Raw genomic sequence first — 24,058 nt, 5'->3', positions numbered from 1 at the left:
GAATCTATAGTCACTCTCAAGAGCCAACTCCATTGTAAGACCACCCATAGTCATAGCCTCTGATTTAACAAAATTAATCTTATACCCTGAAAAAGCGCCAAACGCGTGAATGCATTGTAATGGGCAAGGCACTGAGACTGCTGGATTTGTCAAGAAAATTAGAACATCATCTGCATACAGCGAGATCCTATATAATTTTGACCCCACTTCTGGAGCTGATATGAGATCCCCACAAATGGCCTCTGCCAACGGTTCTATCACTAACGTAAAAAATAATGGTGAAAGGGGACAGCCCTGCCAGCTGCCCCTAGAAATATTAAAATTGCTTGATAATACCCCATTGGTAATGACTGCAGTGAGAGGTACACTGTAGAGAACCTTTACCCATGTTATGAAAACTTTGCCCAGACCAAACCGGTCTAGAGTATAGAAAAGGTACGGCCACTCAACTCGGTCAAATGCCCTCTCTGCATCTAAAGAAATCACCAATCCCTGTATTGACTGCTGTTGGCATGCTTGAATTACATTAAGCAGCCTCTAACTTTATTGGAGGATCTGTGACTCTTTATGAAGCCCATCTGATCCTCTTTAATAATAGAGGGTAACACAGTCTCCAGCCTTAACGCAAGAGCCTTAGAGAGGATCTTAAAGTCCACATTTAAGACCGAGATGGGTCTGTATGAAGCACAGTCTTCCGGATCCTTCCCTTTTTTAAGGATAAGTGAAATATTGGCCTCTCTGAGATGGTGGGAGACAAACATGACTGTATGAATCATTAAACATATTCAGCATTGGGCCTGACAGTATGCTTATAAATTCCTTCTAGAATTCACTGGGATGTCCGTCAGGACTGGGCGGCCTTTCCACTCTGAAGCTGCCTCACAGCTTCCTGCACTTCTTGCTCTGATAATGGGACATTGAGAAAGGACTGTTGTTTGGGAGTCACACCCGGGAGCTTCAGAGTTCTAAAAAAGGATTCCATTTTGGCCTGCCCCTCCTCACAATTCTCAGACTGATATAACTTAGAGTAGAATCTCTGGGACGCCACATTAATCTTTTTAGAATCATATGTTAGGTTCCCAGACCCTTCTCTAATTGCTGTAATGGTTTGTGGGGCACTTCTCTTTCTGGCAAGGTATGCTAAGTATTTGCCTGGCTTGTCACCATGCTCGTATAACCTTTGCTTTGCAAAAGGCAGCTCCTTCTTTGCCGCCTGTGTGAGCACTGAATTTAGTGCAGACCGCAGTGCTGTAATCCTCTGTAGTTTGACCAACAAGGGTCAAATAGGACTTCTCGGCTGCCTTCAACCGTGCTTCAAGGAGACGTTGTGCTCACCCTTCTGCCGCTTCCTACTTATGGAATATGAAATAACTAACCTCCTGGCATAAGCTTTGGCAGTTTCCCAGAGAACAGATGAGCTATCAACCGAGCCTATGTTGATGTCTAGGAATGCCTGAAATTCCCTAGAGAAATACTCCACAAACTTGCTGTCCATGAGAATAAAGGGGTCCATTCGCCAGTACATTGAATCCACTGTAACATCCTTAATTTTAACCATGAGGTACACTGGAGCATGATCAAAGATGGCAATATTACCAATCATACAGGATGCCACCAGATCCAGGGCTACCGCAGGGGTCAGAATAAAATCAATCCTCGTGTGACATCTATGCAGATTGGAGAAAAATATGAAATCCCTACCTGTAGGGTGGAGACACCTCCAGATGTCTACCAACCCTAATTCCCCACACAGACCCAATAGCTGTTTAGTTTGTGCAGAGGGTATCGAGGGACCTTTAGGCAGCCTGTCTCCTGTGGGGTCCATGAGGCAGTTAAAATCTCCCCCTATAATGTTGTGCCAAGACTTGAGACTTATCAGTTTAGAAAAAGCATCTACCAAGAATTTAAGAGGCTGAGCTGGTGGACAATAAACATTTAAACCACAATATTCTTCCCCATTTATCAAGGCTTTAAGAATTACACACCTCCCACATGTGTCTTTAACACATTTGAACAATTTAAATGAGAGATTTTTCCTTACCAATATAGCCACTCACCTACTTCTGGTATTAAATGATGAAAAATAAACTCAGTCAAAGCCATTCTGCTGCAACTTCAGATGTTCCTTGTCATCCAAATGTGTCTCTTGTAACAAAGCAATATCCACCTTCTCCTTTCTAAGCCTCAAGAGTACCTTCTTCCTCTTAATTGGTGAGTGACTTCCCTTGATATTATGGTACACCATTTAATCAAATCATTAGCCATAATTTTCTGCAATTACATTTAAATTCCAGGGAGGAGGAACTCGAACCACAAATTGCTGAGCCTTAGTGTCGCATGGTCCACCAAATATAAAAACTACATAAACTAAAACCTCTACATTTAACAAACATACAAAATTATGAAAAATAAAAAACAACAAAAATTAGAAAACAAACCAACATAAAAAGTGCCAATAGCGCTGAGTAGGGGAACTCCCCCCCCGCCCATAAATAGGCATCTAACCATCTCAACCACCTTTACTTCTCCCAGCTAGAGCCGCATCACAAGCACAAGTTAAAAAGAATAAACACCCCATAGAATATCAATATGAATTTAAAAAATTATTTTATAAAAAAAACAAAGGGGGGGGGAATAAATACCCCACCCATCCTTTGGTATGTCCTAACTTAGAAATTTAAAATGTACATCTTAACCACCGCCAGACATAGTTTGAACCAAATTATTATCAATAGAGGGAAAAAAAAAGGGGAAAAAACAAAGCTCCAACCAGACTTCCTGCATTTCTTTTACAGAATGATAAACGCATACCCGAGCAACAATATTTATACATACTACAATTGTTTAACTTGGGTTAGTTTGTCCACAAAGTCTCTTGCCTTCTCCGATGTGTCAAAGAAATGCATAGATCCATCTAAAGTGATCCGAAGCACTGCTGGATATTTCAGGGAGTACTGAATCCCAAGCTCCCTCAGTCTTCTCTTGACACCATCATATGATTTTCGTTTCTGGATCACTGCTGCTGAAAAGTCCTGAAAAAACATGATCTTAGACCCCTCGTAAATTAGGGCCTTTGGATCCTTCCCCTGGAGTCTGAAAGCCTCCACGACACTCTCCTTATCCCGGTAATGATGGAACTGCACCAGGAACGGACGAGGGCGATGACCAAGACCCGACCTCTGTGCTGCGACCCGGTGAGCCCTCTCTATCTTCAATTCTCTCATTCCAGTTTCCAAGTCGAGGAATTTCGGAAGCCAATCTTCAACAAATTTCACAGGCCGCTCACCTTCCTTACCCTCAGGCAGACCGATGATCTGAATGTTTTTTCTCCTGCCCATGTTTTCAAGATCATTCACTTGGTCATGCAAATTACGAACCTGCGTTTTCAGGGCTTGGATCTCTTCCTCGAATGAACTGGCATCAGCTTCCACCAGTGTGACCCTGTGCTCCACCTCATCTGTCCTCTTTTCCAGGTCTCCCAGCTGCTGCTCATGCTTCTGCAGCATGAGAGAGACTGGAGACAGCTTCTCTTCAATCTGTTTCCCCAACATCTCGTGAGATTTCGAGAGCTGGTTCACCAGGTCCTGGAGAGTAATCGGCTCTGAGACTGCTGCACGCTGAGCTGCAGGCCTGGCCTCAGATTCTCCTCCTCCCTTTTTAGGCATTTCTGGATGACTAAAATTACAGGTAAGTCAATTTTTAAATGTTTCTTGGGGCTCCACACTTTTTCCAATGTCCCAAGAAATCCTGATGACCTTGGTTGGGTGGGTTAAAGGACCGTCCTGCTCCTGCTGCGATGCGAAGCTCTGCAGTGTGATCTTCTCAGTTCGCTGCCATTTTAGATCCCCAGAGACAGATTTTTAATCAGTACCCATTTGAAGGGTTCTAAGAAGTAGCCAGTAAAGTGGAGTTGAGCTCAAGATGAGATTAGCCATGATCACATTAACTTGACAGTAGGCTCAAGAGGCTGAATTGCCTATTCCTCCTCCTCGTTCGTATGTTATGTTGTTATAACTCTGCAGTTTTCTGTGGTCTTTCTTCATTTAAATAAAGTTCATCTCCTCTATTCTTTCTGCCAAAGTACATAATTTTCCATTTTTCTATATTATAATCCATTTGCCAAGTCTTTTCCCACTCGCTTAATCTTTGCAGACTCTTTGTGTCATCCTTACCACTTGCCCTCACACCTACGTTTGTGTAATCTGCAAACTTGGTGTTAGTACATTCATTTTTATTATTCAAGTCAAGTGGCCCCACCACTGGTATCTGTGGCACTCTGTTAGTTACACATTGCCATCCTACAAAAGTTAGTGTAAAAAATGAGGTCTGCAGATGCTGGAGATCGCAGCTGAAAATGTGTTGCTGGTCAAAGCACAGCAGGCCAGGCAGCATCTCAGGAATAGGGAATTCGACGTTTCGAGCATAAGCCCTTCATCAGGAATGGGCCGATGTAGGGCTTATGCTCGAAACGTCGAATTCCCTATTCCTGAGATGCATCCTACAAAAGTTCTCCATTATCCCAATGTTCAGTTTTCTGTTTGTTAGCCCAGTCCTTTATATATTAAGGATGGTTGTGGTAACCACACTATGGTTGTGGTTGGAGGCCATGGTCTATTGGTAATGTTACTGGACTAGCAATCTAGAATTCCTGGCGAATGTTCTGAGGGCATGAGTTCAATTTCCATCATGGGAAATGAGGAGAGTGTGGATTTCTGTCATTCCTGATGAAGGGCTCTGGCCCGAAACGTCGAATTTCCTGTTCCTTGGATGCTGCCTGACCTGCTGTGCTTTAACCAGCAACACATTTTCAGCTATCATCATTCCGAGCCCTCCTGGGAGAATTGTGAGAGAGAGAGTGAGAGAGAGCCTCATAGAGTGAGAGAATCTCATAGAGTGAGAGAATAGCTTTAACTTGACCAAAGCTTTACTGGGGACATTATTGTCTCAGATCTCGTGACCCCAGGATTTATAGCTCATAACCCCACTTGGTTTCCTAACCTCATTTTGGAAAGCTCTGTCTTTTGCACTCACCTGTTAACCTTTGCTAGTCTAGAATTGCAAATCTTTAAAAAAATGTCCTTCACTTCCTTTCTGGTGAATGTACATAAACATTTTTAGAGATGTGAAAAAAAATCAATTTAAGTGGCATTCCTAGTGGCAGCCCAGAAATTCTTATCTGTGCCAGTCATGAGTTTATCTTTAAGTGGCACCAGAAAGCATCATGGTAACATGGATGAGGTTGGCCCAGTGGCAAGAGAGGTGACTCTAATGTTGGTTGGTCTGGTGCAGGAGGTGGTGGGGGAGTATTGGAGCAGCGACAAAGGTGCAGCCTGAGGATCGGCGACTTTGATATTTGTTGTGTCAGGTGTAGATGGCAGCAAAACAGTGGTGGAGGGTAGACAGTGCAAGTGTTATTGGCGATGAGCTGGCTCAGGACTGATATAACATGAAGGGAGTCTATCTTTTTTTCATATCTTTAATTATTCAAAACAGCATTTTGTGGCAAAAAATGGAAGCTTTTCACTATTTTAGTTATTTCTAATGTAAAATACGCGTGACAATAAAATTAAAATCAAATTATTGCAATGTGCCGCTGCACAGAGAAAAGTAAAAGTGCCGTGTACTTAACTACATAGGGTGCGCACAAGCAAAACTAATTGGTAGACATTGTGAATGCATTTCATGTCATTATTTTAACATTGCAGTCGCAGCATTTGGAAAATTGTTAGAATCTACATCTAAACTAGTATGGGTTTGGAGAGCTTTTTTTTTAAAGAAAACATAGTGTTCTCATTTGCAAGATTTTACTGCATGTATGATTTTAGAACATTGGTGTGCTTGTGAGTCTGTAATTTTGTAAACATATTTCAGTTTCTTTACTGTGGTAATCTTTTTGCTATCATGCAGTAATCAGAGAGAGAACCCTCTGGGGAAGTATGAGAAGTGAACAGCCAATTTGGGTGAAATAATTTGCTAACTAAACTGGTCCCATTCAGTTAATTGCACCAGAAAGCAAAGCATTTTCAATCCTCATTCCTGCATACCATGATTTTGTATAATATACTTTTTAATAGTTGCAGTGTGCAGAAGCAATAACACAATAAATATAGATTTTAAATCCAGGACCAGTTCAGTGCTAAATTACCTCAAAGTAATTACTTCTCCAAATCATATCCCTTTCAGATGAAAGTTTCAGGTAGTGAAACTAAGTAATGTAATACAGACAACTCGAGCAGGCGTGATGGTGAGGGGATTGAGAGAATTTCCAGAGTTAGATTCCTGATTTCGGTAAAACTTTCCCAAATTAAACTGGGAGTGGGATCAGCCCAATGCACGAATCTGAGTGATTGATACCAATTGGGCTTCTTAATGAGCCTCCAGTTATCCCTGAGCCCGCATGAAATCAGTGGATTTAGTGGAACTTGCAACACCTCTGGTATCTTCTGAAGGCTGGTCAGCCAACAAGGCTAGGTTTGCTAGTGGAGGTGGAGTGGACCCCTCATTAACAGACACCATATCTAGTTAAGGGACCCAGTATCAGGGAGGGGTCAAGGCTGCTGAATGTTGTCCCGTTTGCATTTGCCTCACCTTTTTGCACCTCCCCTTACTCGGACAACTCCTTTCTGTAATTCTCAGTCTGCACTACTCATTACATTGAATATTTTTAAAGTATATGTACTAAAAGTAAATCAGAAAAATAGAATGGTATTTAAAATTAAAGATCACAATTCTTAATACCACTTGGATCACACTTGTCCAAGAGTACTTACATTATTTTTATTATTCTGATACTTTCTTTTTACAGTATCGGCGATGGAGTCAATGGGACAAGCTGCACCAGGAGCACATTAATGCAAGCCGTACGGTGCAGGTAAATAATGTGGTGTGCCTTCTTTTTAGCTTAGTATACGATGGCACAGTGGTTAGCACTGCTGCCTCACAGTGCCAGAGACCCGGGTTCAATTCCCGCCTCAAGCGACTGTGTGAAGTTTGCACATTCTCCCCGTGTCTGCGTGGGTTTCCTCTGGGTGCTCCGGTTTCCTCCCACAGTCCAAAAATGTGCAGTTCAGATGTATTGGCAATACTAAATTGCCCATAGTGTTCGGTGTAGGGGTCTGGGTGGGTTGTGATTCGGCGGGTCGGTGTGGACTTGTTGGGCCAAAGGGACTGTTTCCACACTAAGTAATCTACTCTATACGGTTTTTATGTTGAAAATTATTTGAGTGCCATTGCCAGGAATTCTTCCGCCTACATATGTTCGCTTATATGTATTGTTAATCTGAAAAGGAAATCTTTCAAATATGTTTTGTCAAAGTAGTAAAATAAGAGATTGCTTCACAGCTTCAGCACTTTTAGAATTTATGTGTACATTGTAACTTCCTGTTAATTTAATTAGAAAATAGCATTATTTTTAATTTGCTTTTTAGGAATCCTATTCTAGAGTCCTTAAACACTTTAATTGTAAGATCTCTCAGCAGAAATGAGCCGTTTCTGTAGTGATGCTGATAAACTGTTAGTGTATGATTGAAGTTAAGCTTGTGTTAAATAATTAATTCTAAATTTTATGGCTTAATGTATCTTGTTTGATTTGACTCAACCAATAATTGAGCTGAATATTACTTAAATGAAGAAGACTGCAGAAAGCTACAGAACAGAGGGATTTGTGCATGAATCACTAGAGGTTAGCATTCAAGTTCAGTGAGTAAAAGGGAAGGTCAATGGATCAATGGCCTTTGTTTTGAGGAGACTGGAATATAAAAGTAAGGAAGTTTTGCTAAAACTATATATGAGGCACCAATCTGGCTATAGCTGGAATACTGTGAGCAGTTTTGGTCCTGTTATCTAAGAAAAAAAATTCTAGTATTAAGCTTCCTGGAGAAGGTTTACTCTACTTATACTGGATGTGGAGGGATTGTTCTGCAAAGAGAGGTTGGGTAGATTGGGCCTGTACTCATTGGAGTTTAGAAGAATGAGAGGTGCGCTTATTAAAACATGCAAGTTTCTTAGAGGACTTGACCGGGTAAACATGGAAAGATTGTTCCTCCTTGTGGGAGGATGGTGGCCAGAGGGCATACCTCAGGATAAGGGGCCATGCATTTAGGACAGAAATGAGGAGGAGTTTCTTCTCTGAGGGTTGTGAACCTGTGGAATTCTTTATTATTAATGGTTTGTTAAGTATACTTAAGGCTGAGACAGACAATTTCTAATTGGAGTTTAGAAAAATGAGAGACAATTTTTCAGAAAACTATAAAATTCTAACAGGACTAATGCAGCATAAGTGTTCCTGATGACTGGGAAGCCAGCTCCAAGGGTCACTGTTTAAGGATATGGGATAAACCCTTCAGGATTAAGGTGAGATATTTCTTCATCCAGAGAGCCTATGGAATTATCTGCCACAGAAAGCAGTTGAGGCTAAAAACATTGAATATTTTCAAGGAGGAGTTAGACATAGTTCTTGGGCTAAAGGGATCAAATGGTATGGGAAGAAATTGGGAACAGGGTACTTGATTGAATGATCAGCCATGATCGTATTAAAAGGTGGAGCAGGCAGAAAGAGCTGATTGGCCCTACTCCTGCTCCCATTTCGTATGTTTCTATGGAATGAAGAGTTATAGAGAAAAGGCAGAAAAGTAAAGTTAAGAGTTATTAGATCAGCCATGATCTCATTGAACGATGGAGTAGACTCAATGGGCTGAATGACCTACTTCTGCTTTTGCATCTTATGGTCTTAATTCCCTTAGTGTACAAAAATCTGTCAAACTCACTGTTGAAAATCCACATTGACTGACTATCAACAGCTTTTGGGATAAGAGAATTCCAAATGCTTAAAAATATTTTGCTTTTCCACTTTTCTTCCCAAAGATGATAATTTCATGTGCTTTACATTTGGCTAAAGATGCACTAGCCTAACTTTTTCCTTTTGAAAATGCAATAATTTCTTCTTCATTTTGTCTTCTACCCTTCAAAATAAGGAGTCATTTCAGATATATTACACCCAGTTTTTGCAAAAGTCTCAAGCCAACTGTGCAGTTTAAGTATCAGTACTTTTTAAACTTGCTGCATTATGTAAACAACCTTGCAAGAAAGGGTCGTCATTCTGAAAACTTTACATTGTTTTGAGCAGAATGATAAATGTTCTAGTCCTTTCTTACATAATTGTATTAAGAGCATTGGATTTCTGAGAAGACAAGTGGGGACAATAATGTAATGAGAATGCTACTAGATTACTAAACCAGAGGCCTAGGATAATGTTCTGGGGACAAAAGTTCAAATTCCACCACAACAGATAGTGGAATTTAAATTCAGTAATATGTCTGAAATTGAAAAGTATTCATAGTTATGGGGACCATGGAACTAACACATATCTGATTTGCTAATATCCATTAGAAAGGAAACCTGCCTGCATGTGTCCCAAGAGCCCTAGTGCTTGACTCTTTACTGCTCTCCAGAGCAATTCTGGCCTTGTCAGTGATGCTTACATGCCATTAAAAAATAAAACAAAAGCTCAGAAATTGTACTTTTAGAGGACAATGGTTAGATTTTTATAATGCAGATTAACATTTGTCTATCTATTTTAATAATTCTTTTAGTAATAGTAATTTGTTTAAGCATTGTTCACTACCTGAGGACATCTCCAGCCACTTTATAGTCAATGCAATATTTTTGAAGAGTAGTCACTGTTGCAATGCAGGAAAACATGGAAGCTCAGTTGCACACATCAATATATTACAGCAGCATTTAACTAAATGATTAAGTGGTCTGTTTTTGATAAGTGGATGAATGTTGGCTAGGAACATTCTTCAAACAGTACCATAAAATCCTTTATGTCAAGTTGAGAGAGCTCAGGGAACCTTGCTTTATCAACTAATGCTCCATATAAGCAGCCTGGCTAGTTTCAGGTCATTCAGACTCCAGAAGTATTTGTGCAACGTTTTAGGATTATGAGGTTTAACATTTGTTAGCCAGACACCAAAGTGAAGATGGTCTGGAGTGTGCACAAGATGGGTTATGTGAAACTGTATTTTGAGGATCAACTGGGGCTCAGGCTATTTTGGATTTGATGTGTGATGAGAAAGGGAACTTTTGGGCAATAATGACTGTAATAGAATTTTACATGAAGTTTGAATGTGACAATTCATTCTGAAATTAAAATCTTAAAGCTGAGCAAAGGAAACAGAGTATGGGATGAGGATAAATTGGTTAGGATGGATTAGAAAATGCACTGAAGGATTTGTCATTGGACAGGTCTCCGAAGGGAATAGCAGTTGATCCAATGGATGCATTAATGGGTTATCATTTAACATTCTTTTGTTCTCCGGAACTGCTCCTGCTAGCTGGAAGATGGCAAATGTAATTCTACTATTTAAAAAGGAAGGTAGAGGAAAAGTGGAGAACTAGAGACTTTTCACTTGATGGCTGTAGTAGAGGAAATGTCAGCAACCACTACACAGGGTATAATAACGGAATATTTTAGAAAAGAAAATGGAAAAATTGGACAGTGCTAACGTGGATTTATAGAAGAGAACTTGAACTTGACAAAAGGATTGGACATCTTGAGGATGTTACTTCTTGCACAGACATAGAAGAACCAATGTGGGCAATGGCATTAAGAAGACTTATCAGCCATGATCTATAATGACAGTGCAAGCTTGATGGACTGAATGGCCTACTTCTGCTTCTGGGTTTCCTGAATTTGTCTTTTTTGATGCATTAATTTCATCTGTTCTTCCTGTGACTACATCTCTTTGTGATAATTGTCAGACTAAATTGGCTGTATTGGTTGGCTGACTCAGTGTGTTTGAGATGAAAACTGTTAAGGAAAAATAAGCCAGATCATAGTCTTGTTCAACTATTGATTAGGCCCACTATCTTGGGGGTTGGGGGATGAGTTTGGGTTGTCATCTTGCATATTTTATCTAAATAAACTTTTGAGATAAGAAAGAAAAATACATTTGGGGCTCAGTATTACCTACTTCCCTGTGACAACTTTCACAATTATGTTTGTGGAATTTGAGACCACGTTGGACATTTGGTTCATCAGCTAGGAACTTTCCTGTGGGGTTGCAGTACTTGAAGTTATTCCAACATTCAGGCTTGAGCTGATAAGGGCAAGTGATATTTGTGCCACACAACTGCGAGATAAAGACCATCTCCAACCAGAGAAAATTTAACCATTTCCTCATGACTTAACAACAGTAATGTCAAGTTAAGTTTGTCACTAACAGATCCTTGGGCAGAGTCCGTTTAACCATCGAGCAGAAACTGAGCTAGACCAACTTACAATACTGTAGCTACAAGGGCAAGTTGAACTCTGGGAATTATGCAATGAGTAATCCATCTCCCGACCCTGTGTAGTCTGCCCATTATTACAAGACATGACTGAAGAATGTGGTGGATTACTTTCTGAAGCTGCATTCATCTAGGACTACAACAACACTCCAGAAGCTCTATACTATTCAAAACAGAGCAGTCTATTTGACTGACACACTGGAGCCCTCCCAAGTTTTATTTTAATATTGACATTTTATTCTTACATTTATATCTGATTTAATCTTGATTGAAGTCCATCATTGTACAGCACTGCCTCTCCACTTTAGTCATTGATCAGTTTGAATTTTTGGATTTTCAGTTTCAATCCAATGTTGTTGTTAAGCCATTGCAAGTTAATCTGTTAAAGAAGTTAGTTAGTTTTACTTTGAAAGAAAAACCAATGTGTGTGGTTGTGCTTAAGTGACCACAAAAAATTGAAAACCTTCAATAGGTATTATTTGGACTGTAAGTGTCAGTGACTCATATTTTTGCTTTTTTTTTGATTAAGTAAACGTCAGCTTTGATCACATTAAGCATATTAATCATTTTAAAATGAGGTAGGAACAGTAGAAACATTAATTTTTTGGGTGGGGGGGTGGAGTTTAGGCCCGTGTAAGTTTTAGTAATTTCTCTATGTAGTTCGTGACTTTTTTGACTACGTCTTAAAGACTTTCACAACATTCACCATCAATGACTGATGAGAGGGATAGAGAGATTTCTGTCAGTTTTGCTGACATTTCTAGTTGACCGGCTGTTGCAACTTTATTTTGACAAATACTGTACAATCGAAACCACTGAGGTATGGGTTATAACAAGTTATAACCTATAACAGTCTGTGGTCTGTTGTAACAGTTATACATCGTTTATTTGTAACATATATCTGTTGTTCGGATTTGTATGTTTATGTAATTGAATGTGCCTATTGTCTAAAATATTTATAAAAATAATATTGACAAAGATCACACAGTATGGAAAGTTCTAAGGGGATGTTACAAGGAATAACCTGACAAGATGCATGATTGGGACAATCATTTTGAACAGCCTCCCATCAAAAGACCATAAGAAATAAGAACAGGAGAAGGAAGTTTGGCCCCTGAGCCATGGTCTCAGGATCCTTAGGATCATGGCTGCCTGTCATTCCTCGCATCCACTTTCCTACCCTTTCCCCGTAGCCCTTGATTCCTCCACTAAGAATTTATTTATCTCCGCCTCAAATACATCCAAGGATTTTGTCCTCCGAGCTCTCTCTGGCAAGAAGTTCCAAAGATCCTCAACCCTCTAAGAGAAGAAATCCCTCCTTACCTCAGTCTTAAATTGATGCTCCTTTACTCTGAGACTATGCCATTTTCTCCTAGATTGTCCAATGAGAGGAAAGATCCACTCAGGAATCACCCTGTCAAGACCCTTAAGAATCCTCTATGTTTCAATGAGATTGTATCTTATTCTTCTAAATTCCAGTGAGTAGAGTCCCAACCTCTTGAGCATAAGTTAATGACTCCATATCAGGGATCATCATAGTGAACATACTCTGAACTGCCTTCAGTGAAATAATATCTTTTGAATAAGCTGACCAAAACTACTCACTGTCGTCACAATGTGATCTCACCAGCACCTTATACAGTTGCAGTAAGACTTGCCTACTTTTCTACTTCTATAATCAGGGATTCAAGATGGTGGTGCACCCAACTCAGGCGTAGTGGTGTTTTTGCCTGCCCCCACTTAGGTTTCTTTTGGAAAAAAATTATTGTTAACCGGTTGTGGAAGTGTTTAAATCCTGTTTTGACAAGCAAGGATGACTAAAGGAAAAAGTTCAACTAAGTCCCAACACACTGGGCACTCACTGACAGCATCGGGCACGCCCACGACTGTGACCTCAGCTGCAATGGAATTACCTACTCAGCAGACCATGGCTGTAGAGTTCGTGCAGCTTCGGGAGATGGTCGAGGTGTCGGTTGAGGAGAGTCGTACTCAGCTGGGGCCAATTTCGACCATGTTGTACAAGCATGAGAAGGAGCTTGGAGGACTTGGAAAGTAGATGGAAGAGGTCGAGCAGCAGACTGCAACGTTGAAGACCGTGATAGAGTCCTCGACAGAGTGGATCCAGGCCCTCGAGAAACAGGTCCAGGCCTTAACCAAACAGGTTGACTACCTCGAAAATAGAAGTAGGAGAAAGATTATCCATGTCATGGATCTGCTGTAGGGAGTGGAGGCAAGCAGCCAGCAAGTGTTTTTGAAGACTGGCTGTTGCGATGCCGGGGCGGGCTGGGTGAAGGTCGACAGAGTTCACTGGGTTATGGTGCGATGGTCTGGCCCGGACCAGCGCCCCCACCTGGTTTTGGTACAATTCCAGTTGTACAAGGCAAGCAGAGAACTATGGAAGCTTCCAAAGTGCTGGGGAAGGATCCACAGGCCTCAACTTATAAGGTATCCAGGATAATGTTCTTTCAAGACTTTTCTGCATCTGCGATCTGCAAAAGGAAGTCATTTGATGAGGTTTAAAAAAAAACTGAGGGACTTTGGTGTTCAATATTCTGTAAGGGACTCGGTGGTGCTTCCTCATGAGGTGCCTGTATAATCATTTGCAAACAATTGCCTGAACCTGCACGATTGGTGAGGATCACAGCAATATGGTCACTATACAAAACCTTTACCCATCTGATAAAAATCTCTCCCAGCCAAACCGCTTTAAAGTATAAAAAAGATATGGCCACTCGACCTGGTCAAATGCCTTCTCTGCATCTAGAGAGATCACTAATCCTTGTATCGATCGTTGTTGACATACTTGGATCATGTTAAGTAACCTGACATTATTTGATGATCTGTGACCATTTATAAAACCCGTCAGATCCTCCTTAATGATGAAAGGCAGCACAGTTTCCAGTCTTAGTGCAAATGTCTTAGATAGGATTTTGAGATCAACATTGAGTGAGATGGGCCTATAGGAAGCACAGTCCTGCAGGTCCTTCCCTTTTTTTTAAGGATATGAGATATGTTTGCCTCTCTTAAAGATGGTGGAAGGAAGCTATGACTATGTGAATCGTTAAACATACTTAGCAGCAGTCCTGACAATATACTTAGAAATTCCTTATAAAATTCACTGGGAAGTCCATCAGGATCAGGACCAGGCACCTTTCCATTCTGAAGCTGCCTCACAGCCTCCTGCATCTCTTGCACCAACAATGGGGCATTAAGGAGAGACTGTTCCTCAGGGGTCACTCCTGGAAGGTCCAAACTCTTGAAAGACTCCACCCTAGCCCACGCATCCTCACAGCTTTGAGACTGATATAGTCTGGAGTAAAATTTCCGAAATGCTGTGTTAATTCTTTTAGAATCATGGGTTAAATTTCCAGCATCTTCCCTGATTGTGGTAATGGATTGTGGAGCACTCCTTTTCCTTGCATGGTACGCTAAGTACTTGCCCGGCTTATCCCCGTGCTCAAACAGCCTTTGTTTTGCAAATGTAAGCTCCCTCTTAGCTGTCTGTGGGAGCATGGAGTTCAGTGTAGACCAAAGTACTGTGATCCTTTGCAGTTTAGCCAATCAATGTATGCCTTTTCTGCTGCCTTCAGGCGTGTCTCGAGTAAGCGTTGCTGCTCACTCTGATGCCGTTTCTTACTGGCAGAATAGGAAATAACTAAACCCCTAGCACAGGCTTTAGCAGTTTCCTAGAGAATGGATGGATTACTGGCCGAGTCTGAATTCATGTCTAAATAAGCCCTGAATTCAGTACAAAAGAATTCAGTTATAGGGTCATAGAGATGTACAGCACGGAAACAGACCCATCGGTTCAACCCGTCCATGCCGACCAGTTATACCAACCCAATCTTGTCCCACCTGCCAGCACCCGGCCCATACCACTCCAAACCCTTCCTGTTCATGTACCCATCTAAATGCCGTTTAAATGTTGCAATTGTACCAGCCTCCACCACTTCCTCAGGGATCTAATTCCATACATGTACCATCCTCTGCATGAAAAAGTTAGGTCTCTTTTTATCTTTCCCCACTCACCCTAAACCTATGCCCTCTAATTCTGAACCCCACCCCAGGGAAAAGACTTTGTCTATTTATCCTATCCATGCCCCTCATAATTTTATAAACGTCTATAAGGTCATCCCTCAGTTTCCAACGCTCCAGGGAAAACAGCCCCAGCCTGTTCAGCCTCTCCCTGTAGCTCAAATCATCCAACCCAGGCAACATCTTTGCAAATCTTTTCTGAACCCTTTCAAGTTTCACAACATCTTTCCGATAGGAAGGAGACCAGAATTGCATGCAATATTCCAACAGTGGCCTAACCAATGTCCTGTACAGCTGCAACATGACCTCCCAACTCCTGTACTCAATACTCTGACCAGTAAAGGAAAGCGTACCAAACGCCTTCTTCACTAGTCTATCTACCTGTGACTCCACTTTCAAGGAGCTATGAAGCAACACTCCAAGGTCTCTTTGTTCAGCAACACTCCCTAGGACCTTACCATTAAGTGTATAAGTCCTGCTAAGATTTCCTTTCCCAAAATGCAGCACCTCGCATTTATCTGAATTAAACTCCATCTGCCACTTCTCAGTTCATTGGCCCGTCTGATCAAGATCCTATTGTAATCTGAGGCAACCCTCTTCACTGTCCACTGCAACTCTAATTTTGGTGTCCTCTACAAAATTACTGACTTATACCTCTTATTCTCGCATTCAAATCATTGATATAAATGACGAAAAGTAATGGACCCAGCACTGATCCTTGTGGCACTCCACTGGCCACAGGCCTCCAGTCAGAAAAACAATCCTCCACCACCATTCTCTGTCTGCTACCTTTCAGCCAGTTCTGTATCCAAATGGCTAATTCTTCCTATATTCCGTGAGATCTAACCTTGCTCACCAGTCTCCCATGGGGAACCTTGTCGAACCTTTTACTGAAGTCCATATGTAGATCACATCTGCTGCTCTGCCCTCATCAATCCTCTTTGTTAGTTCTTCAAAAAACTCAATCAAGTTTGTGAGACATAATTTCCCATGCACAAAGCCATGTTCTCTATCCCTAATCAGTCCTTGCCTCTCCAAATACATGTACATCCAATCCCTCAGAATTCCCTCCAACAACGTGCCCACCACTGATGTCAGGCTCACGGCTCTATAGTTCAAGTTTTGTAGGTCTGAGAGTTGTAGCTGCCTTAGATTATGTAGTTTTTGTGTTTTATGGACTTTCTTCTACTGAAGCTCAGCTATTCGTAGTTTGAGTTCTCCCTCTCTGGTGTCTAAATGGTGCTGTAGAAGGTTATGTCTAAGGATGTGTTCATGTGGTGTACCTGGAACATTAAGGGGAGTCACTCGTCAGTCAAGAGGAAGAAGGACTTTTCAGGCTTAAAAAGGGAGAGGGTGGATGTTAGTTCGCTGCAAGAAACACACCTAGATGATGCAGAGCATCTGAAACAGCAGCAGAGTGGATCTGACCAGCTTAATTTCTCATCATTCAATACTAGGAGTAGGGAGGCAGCCATACTAGTTCGGAAGAATTTCCCATTTAAGTTGTTAGAGATATGTTCATCTGGACACAACTATCTTCTTTGTGTGCTTATATATGCTTATCAAATGAAACTGGGAAAATGTTTCCAGCTCTTACCTAATAACAAGTAGTTTGGTGATCCAAACTTGCATCTTCTGGAGTAGAGTGGTGCTGGAAAAGCATAGCAGTTCAGGCAGCATCCGAGGAGCAGTAAAATCGACGTTTCGGGCAAAAGCCCTTCATCAGGAATACAGGTAGGGTGCCTGAAGGGTGGAGAGATAAATGAGAGGAGGGTGGGGGTGGGGAGAAAGTAGCATAGAGTACAATAGGTGAGTGGGGGAAGGGATGAAGGTGATAGGTCAAAGAGGAGGGTTGAGTGGATAGGTGGAAAAGAAGATAGGCAGGTAGGACAAGTCATGGGGACAGTGCTGAGCTGGAAGCCCTGGGGTTGAAGTGTTCCGAGGCGGAAGATGAGGCGTTCTTCCTTCAGGTGTCGGGTGGTGAGGGAACAGCGGTAAAGGAGGCCCAGGACCTTCATGTCCTCCACAGAGTGGGAGGGGGAGTTGAAATGTTGGGCCACAGGGCGGTGAGGTTGATTGGTGCGGTTGTCCCAGAGATGTTCCTAAAGCGTTCTGCTAGGAGGCATCCAGTCTCCCCAATGTAGAGGAGACTGCATCGGGAGCAATAGATACAATAAATGATATTGGTGGATAAAACTTTGGATGTGGAAGGCTCCTTTAGGGCCTTGGATGGAGGTAAGGGAGGAGGTGTGGGCGCAGGTTTTGCAATTCCTGTGCTGGCAGGGGAAGGTGCCAGGACGTGAGGGTGGGTTGCAGGGGGGTGTGGACCTGACCAGGTAGTCACGGAGAGAACTGTCTTTTCGGAAGGTGGAAAGGGGTGGGGAGGGAAATATATCCCTGGTGATGGGATCCATTTGGAGGTGGCAGAAATGTCGGCAGATGATTTAGTTTAAGCGAAGGTTGGTAAGGAGGAAGGTGAGCACCAGGGGGGTTCTGTCCTTGTTACGGTTGGAGGGGTGGGGTCTGAGGGTGGAGGTGCGGGATGTGGACGAGATGCGTTGGAGGGCATCTTTAACCACGTGGGAAGGGAAATTGCGGTCTCTAAAGAAGAAGGCCATCTGGTGTGTTCTGTGGTGGAACTGGTCTTCCTGGGAGCAGATACAGCGGAGGCGGAGGAATTGGGGAAAAAAGGATGGCATTTTTGCAGGAGGTAGGGTGGGAAGAGGTGTAATTCAGGTAGCTGTGGGAGTCGGTGGGTTTGTAAAAAATGTCGGTGTCAAATTGGTCATCATTAATGGAGATTGAGAGATCCAGGAAGGGGAGGGAGGTGCTAGAGAAGGTCCGGGTGGAATGTGTTGGTGAAGTTGATGAGGTGGCGCCAATGCAGTCATCATGTAGCGAAGGAAGAGGTGGGGAGCGGGGAGTGGTGCTGGTGTAATTATGGAAGATGGACTTTTCTACGTAGCCAACAAAGAGACAGGCATAGCTGGGGCCCATACGGGTGCCCATGGCTACCCCTTTGGTCTGGAGGAAGTGGGAGGATTCAAAGAAATTGTTGAGGGTGAGGACCAGTTCGGCCAAACGAATGAGTGTTGGTGGAAGGGTACTGTTGGGGTCGTCGGGACCTCTGTGCATCCTGAGCATAGTTTAACACAACGTATTACCAATAAAAGGAGACTCTACCAAGTCCTCTTTAAAGAAGGACAAACCTGAACAATTCTGTTATGTGTGTCTATTCAATTGTCTGGCTTACGTCAGCGTGTCCACAAAGTTCCTCGCTTTCTCTGGCAAGTCAATTAAATGTACAGATCGCTTATAATTAATCCAAAGCATCGCTAGATATCTTAGAGAGTACTGGATCCCAAATGCTCTCAGTAACTTCTTGATGCTGTCGTAGGACTTCATTTTCTGAATCACTGCCGCTGAAATGTCTTGGAAAAACATGACTCTGGAGCCCTCGCTCACCAACTCCATTGGATTCTTCTCTCGGGCTCTGGAAGCTTTCATGACCCTCTGTTTGTCTTTATAATGATGGAACAATAAGAAGACAGGGCGAGAGCATTAGTCCATTCCTGGTCTTCATGCCACGGCCTGGTAGGCTCTAATAATCTTCATCCTTCCCTTTTCAGCCTCCAAACTAAGGAATTCCAGGAGCCACTTCTCAAAGATTTCCACTGGCCTCTCACCTTCTGTCCCCTCCGGCATGGCAGCAACACGAAGGTTCTTTCTTCTGCCCCTGTTCTCAAGGTCATCCACCAAATCCAGCAAACCATGGACCTGCGTTTTCCAGAGATTCAATCTGACTCTTGGATGAATCAGCCTCTGCTTTCACCCCTGGCCCAGTACTTGAGCTCAATAGTCCTTTACCCAGGGCTTGCTGCGTAGCACAAACCGGGGCCAATTTTTCCTTGAGTTTTTTTTTCCTTCAGTCTCCTTCCCGAGGACCTCACAAGATTTAGCAAGCTTCTCAACCAAGGCCTGGTGAGTAAGCAAGCCTGCCGCCTTAATGGATTGAACCCCGGCCCTGGGCTAACTTCCTCCTTTTTTTGGCATTCTCTCGCAGCAAAAACAAAGGTAAGTAAAATTTTCAGGTTCTGTAGTTCTTTTACTGTTTTTTTTACTCACAGTAACATGGTTGGGATGGCTTCTAGCTCTGTCCTACTGCTGTTGTGGAACGGAGCCCAGCAAATGCAATCCTCCTAGGTTGCCGCCATCTTGGATTCCCCCATCTCTTGAAGTTTAAGGTGAGAGTATCTTCAATGTGCCCCAAGTGTAAAATAAGTACTGATAATCTCACTCATTGTCTGTTGTCCTGCCACAAGCTTTGTACGTATGTACTCCTGCTGTGGCAGGAGTAATAGAGACGGTCTTGGGGACCAAAGTTAAGATGGACCTAGTCTCTCTTCTTCTGGGCCTGCCCAGTATGCATGGGTAAAAACCTTTTAATATTCTTACTTTTTGTGCGAGGAAAAGCATTTTGATGTGCTGGGTGTCTGAGATACCCCTGGGTCTGTTGGGTTGGTGCAAGCTAATCATGGAACATATTCCCCTGGATTTTCTCTCAAATATGGTGCACCAAAAACCTGAAAACTTTTATTAGACATGGCAGCCCTTTTTGAGTTACCTGGAAGCAGTATTGTCTGCTATTTTAATTAGGTCCTTTGTATAGCCTTGGTAGTTTAGTTTGGCGAACTTGGTATCCCGAGAGGAAGAATTTCGAATACATGCAGCCATAATATTGGACGCTCTTGAAGATCAGGAGCTATTGTTTTGTGGCGCTGACCAGTGTTATTTATTTATTACTTTGACTGATTTGTTTATCTTGTACACGAGTATAGTTTCATTCTGTTTGTGTTGTTCTTTGTTTTTTTTAAATAGTCATGTAGTTGTTGTTTATTGTTATAATTTTGTAAAAAAGAAATACTTTCAATAAAAATATTTTAAAAAAGGGCCAACATTCCGTTAGCCTTCTGATTATCTGCTGTTCCTATGTGCTAGCTTTTTCTGTTTCTTGCGCATATACCTGCAAATCCCTTTGTGTTGCAGCTTTCTGCAGTTTTCTTCCATTTAAATTATTTTCTTTTTTGTTCTCCCTTCCAAAATAGACAGTGTCACACTTTCCGATGAACATCAGTCATGATTATCAGCAGAGCATTTTTTAAGTTTTAAGTAATCTTGGAAAATTCCTAAGCTTTATTTTCTCCACCATGTCATAACTTAGTGTGTTATCAGATAAGTCAAAGATGATGAATGATAACTGAGCAGTTTATACTAATACTCCATCCTTTCCACTTAAAATAGTTTGAGCAGAAATTCATGATGGGAATGGCAAAAAGTGGGCACTTTTGCATTGTTTGCCTATTATCCTTCATATTTAAATCCACTGACTGGAATGGAACTACATGATTCCTTGCAATTTTTAATGATTTCTGGCTGGGCAACTGACTGGAATTCTCCGAGTGCATCCCTGAGGTTTGCCAAAAATGTCAAGGTTACGTTGGGGGTGTGGTGGTGGTATGTTTTAGTGGTAGTGGATTGGGAAGAGAGACTTTTATAATATGTAGGGTTGCTTAATATTAAGTGCCTGCATACAGGAGTGGAGTGCCATCTTTCTAAATGTTGCCTCGGCATTGTTTGATGAAATAGGGACTAATATTGCTAAAGAGAATAATGAAGAATGTAACAGACAGTGTAAGGAGATTAGGAGGGCTGAAGGTAATACAAAAAGACTGTCAGTTAGTGTGAAGAAATTGGAGCCGTTTAAGTACGTAAACAATTATTTAAAGAGGAGGTAATATCACCCAATGGAAATCTCATTCTGGAGGAAAATAAATACTGAAGGTGCTTAAAATCTACTTTGCATTTTTATAGGATGATGGGAAGAGGGACATTGGCATTCTTAGGAGGATTTAGAACAATTGTTGAAATAACTGTCAGAAAGAAATTGGTTCTGAACAAAAAAGGGGACTTGAGAAAGATGATTCACCCGACCTTGGTGTATTGTTGAAGAAGGTCAGAGAGGAAATAGCAGAGACTTTGACCACATATTTTCAGTTCAACTTAAATATGCAAATTGTAGAACTGAAGGGTATTTATTGTGGTTCTGTTCGCCGAGCTGGGAGTTTCTGTTGCAAATGTTTCGTCCCCTTTCTAGGTGACATCTTCAGTGCTTGGGAGCCTCCTGTGAAGCGCTCCTGTGCTGATTCCTCCGGCATTTATACTGGTTTGAATCTGCCGCTTCCAGTTGTCAGTTGCTGTCCGCTGCAGTGGCCGGTACATAGGGTCTAGGTCGATGTGTCTGTTGATAGAAAGGGGACGAAACGTTTGCAACAAAAACTCCTAGACCTGGGCAATGGCACCAAAAGCAAACCCACAATAATTATCATCTGGATGTCTTTCAATCTTGTGCTAATTTGTGGCTTGACTGTTCCTAGATATCCTTTCAGCATGTTTGTCTTCTTTCTGATAAGATACACGTTTAACTAATTCCACCTTGTATCCATGCTGACCTGTGACACTATTTAATGCATGTGATGGGAGCCCATTGGCTGACATTGTGATCCCTATGGTAGTTTGGGAGGTCAAGAAGGCAGGATAGCTGAGAAAACAATTCATTTTATATTATTAGTACTTTTCATATTGTCAGGGTACTCCTGAGTGCTTCACAGCCAATAAAGTTCTTTTGAAATATAATCATTGTAATGTAGAGAAACATGGGTTCACATGGTTCTACAAACCGTAATAGACAAAGTGACCACATCATTTTTTTAAACATATAGTTTGAAGGAAACATGTTAATCGAGGCACGAGCAGAATTTCTTTGTCTTCCTTTGAAATATTACCATTGGATCTTCCACCTGAGGTTGCAGAATGAGGCTTCATTTGATGTCGCACTGAAATGATAGCACCTCTGAGAATGCAGCATTTTTTCAGAACTACACGGAAGTGTCAACCTAGTTTTTTTTACTTAAGTCCTGGATTGGAACTTGTACCCATAACCTCTGACTTGGCGAAGAGAATGGAACTCATATTTCCTATGACTACATTCTTTGAAATGCTTTGGGGTTTTCAGAATGTGTGAATGGTATTATATCCTGTAAATGTAAGTTTATTTTCATTGCATAGATCTGTAACTCACTGAGTGTTGGCCCAGTTCTAGAGCTAGATAGTCCCATGGTATTTGCCAGGTAGATGTGACAGAGCTATGATAATTTTTGATAAAGCAGTGCAGGCAATTTTTCTGTGGCTCTTTCAATTCATGAAAGAATGCAAGGCGAAATGCTGGAAATATTCAGCTGGTTAGGTAACAGCTGTGAAGTAGAAACAATTAACATTTTAAGTCAATGACCTGTTATCTTGCACCAATTCAACTCTTAAATATTGAATAGTACTTCAAAATCAACCACTATTAATAACTTTGATTTTATTTATCATCAGCCTTTGATGTAACATACTCACAATGAAGTCTGTATTATGGGAACTGTCTTTTAAAGCTCTGCTTATTCTGCTGAAGTCTTAGAATTGTGTCAGTTACAGTCAAATTCCTGATAAATTAATGGTCAATGTTTGGATAATTTAGCTTGTGCACAAACTGTATGCAATTTTAAGTATATAAAAAAATTGATGTCAAAACAAGAACCAAAAATCAGGAGCCAACAAAGGTTAATCACAGAAGAGCCAGAATTGTGTTTACATAATAGGTTTTTATGTATTATGTAATATCCCTCCCCCTTATCTAACCTAGAATATCCAAGATGGCTTACAAGATCATCAGATTTCTGTGTAAGTTAAATTTTCTTTTTGTTGACATTAACATATCCTTCTGTTGCTATTTGCTAATAACAATGTATTTCAGAACAAGTGTCCTCCGGGCTTTTACAATATCTATCATGATCTCCACGACTAGAATTATTTGCAAGGATTTCTTGGAAGAGAATATGTTGATATTTGCAGGGACTGTCTCTCACACAGAAAACACTGATTTACCTTTTTTTTTAATATTGGGAACCAGTAACCATGTAGTGCAAGTAGAATACAGTAGTTGTTTTCAGCAGGTTTATTCTTCTGTAGTGTTTGTGCAGTAACAGTAATGCTATAATAATTAATGTGTTTATACATTGAGACTGTGACGCTGGCAATAATGCCAAAGTAAAATCATACTTTTATCACCACAATCCTGTGCTGTATTTTATCTTCTGCTTTATTATTTTCTTACTTTGATCCAGTTTTATTTAAAGAATGTAGTATGTACAGTGATTACACGATTATAGTGCATCGCTTACTGTTCTATTCTCAGGTCTGAATTTTGCTCATTAGTTAAATTTGCCATCACTTCCAACAATGTTCAACCAGTTGATTAAGTTGACAGTCAGACACTGAAGTTTGTTTTCCCTAGCTTAATTTCTGATTTTTTTTTTTACGATTCTACTTTACACATATCTTCAGTCGCCTGTTCTGAAAGTCACTTTTTGTTCTGTTCCTGTTCTTGCCCTTTTACAATACACCTTGCTCAGCTTAGTGCTGGGATCCAACAAAGCTTGGTGATGTCACTTGTAACTTCTAATTTCTTGTTTCAGTCAAAATTGTATTCAGAACTTGAAAAAATGGATTTTAATTGGATTTTATAAGGTTGGAACCGGTGTCTCTTTGTCTAATTAGATGTCCAATTCTTTTAATGCAGAATTTAAAACAAGTGAACTATATCAGCTGCTTCTTAGGGGTGTCAGTATACAAG

At 41.3% G+C, this 24,058-nt stretch overlaps 1 protein-coding gene across 3 annotated transcripts in view; it reads left to right on the top strand.

Annotated features, from left to right (window-relative positions):
- Positions 1-24,058, top strand: part of stx17 (syntaxin 17) — a 109,570-nt gene that overhangs the window by 43,416 nt on the left and 42,096 nt on the right. For all 3 annotated transcript variants that reach the window (XM_060824814.1, XM_060824811.1, XM_060824813.1), the window contains one exon: positions 6,806-6,871. In XM_060824814.1, the coding sequence (XP_060680797.1) occupies positions 6,806-6,871 (66 nt within the window). The remainder of the gene's footprint in view (positions 1-6,805; positions 6,872-24,058) is intronic.

This window comes from Hemiscyllium ocellatum, chromosome 5 (genome assembly GCF_020745735.1).
Source record: "Hemiscyllium ocellatum isolate sHemOce1 chromosome 5, sHemOce1.pat.X.cur, whole genome shotgun sequence".
NCBI classification, from domain to species: Eukaryota; Metazoa; Chordata; class Chondrichthyes; order Orectolobiformes; family Hemiscylliidae; genus Hemiscyllium; species Hemiscyllium ocellatum.
Note: the sequence above shows the minus strand (reverse complement) of the source record. Positions and strands in the feature narration are given on the sequence as shown.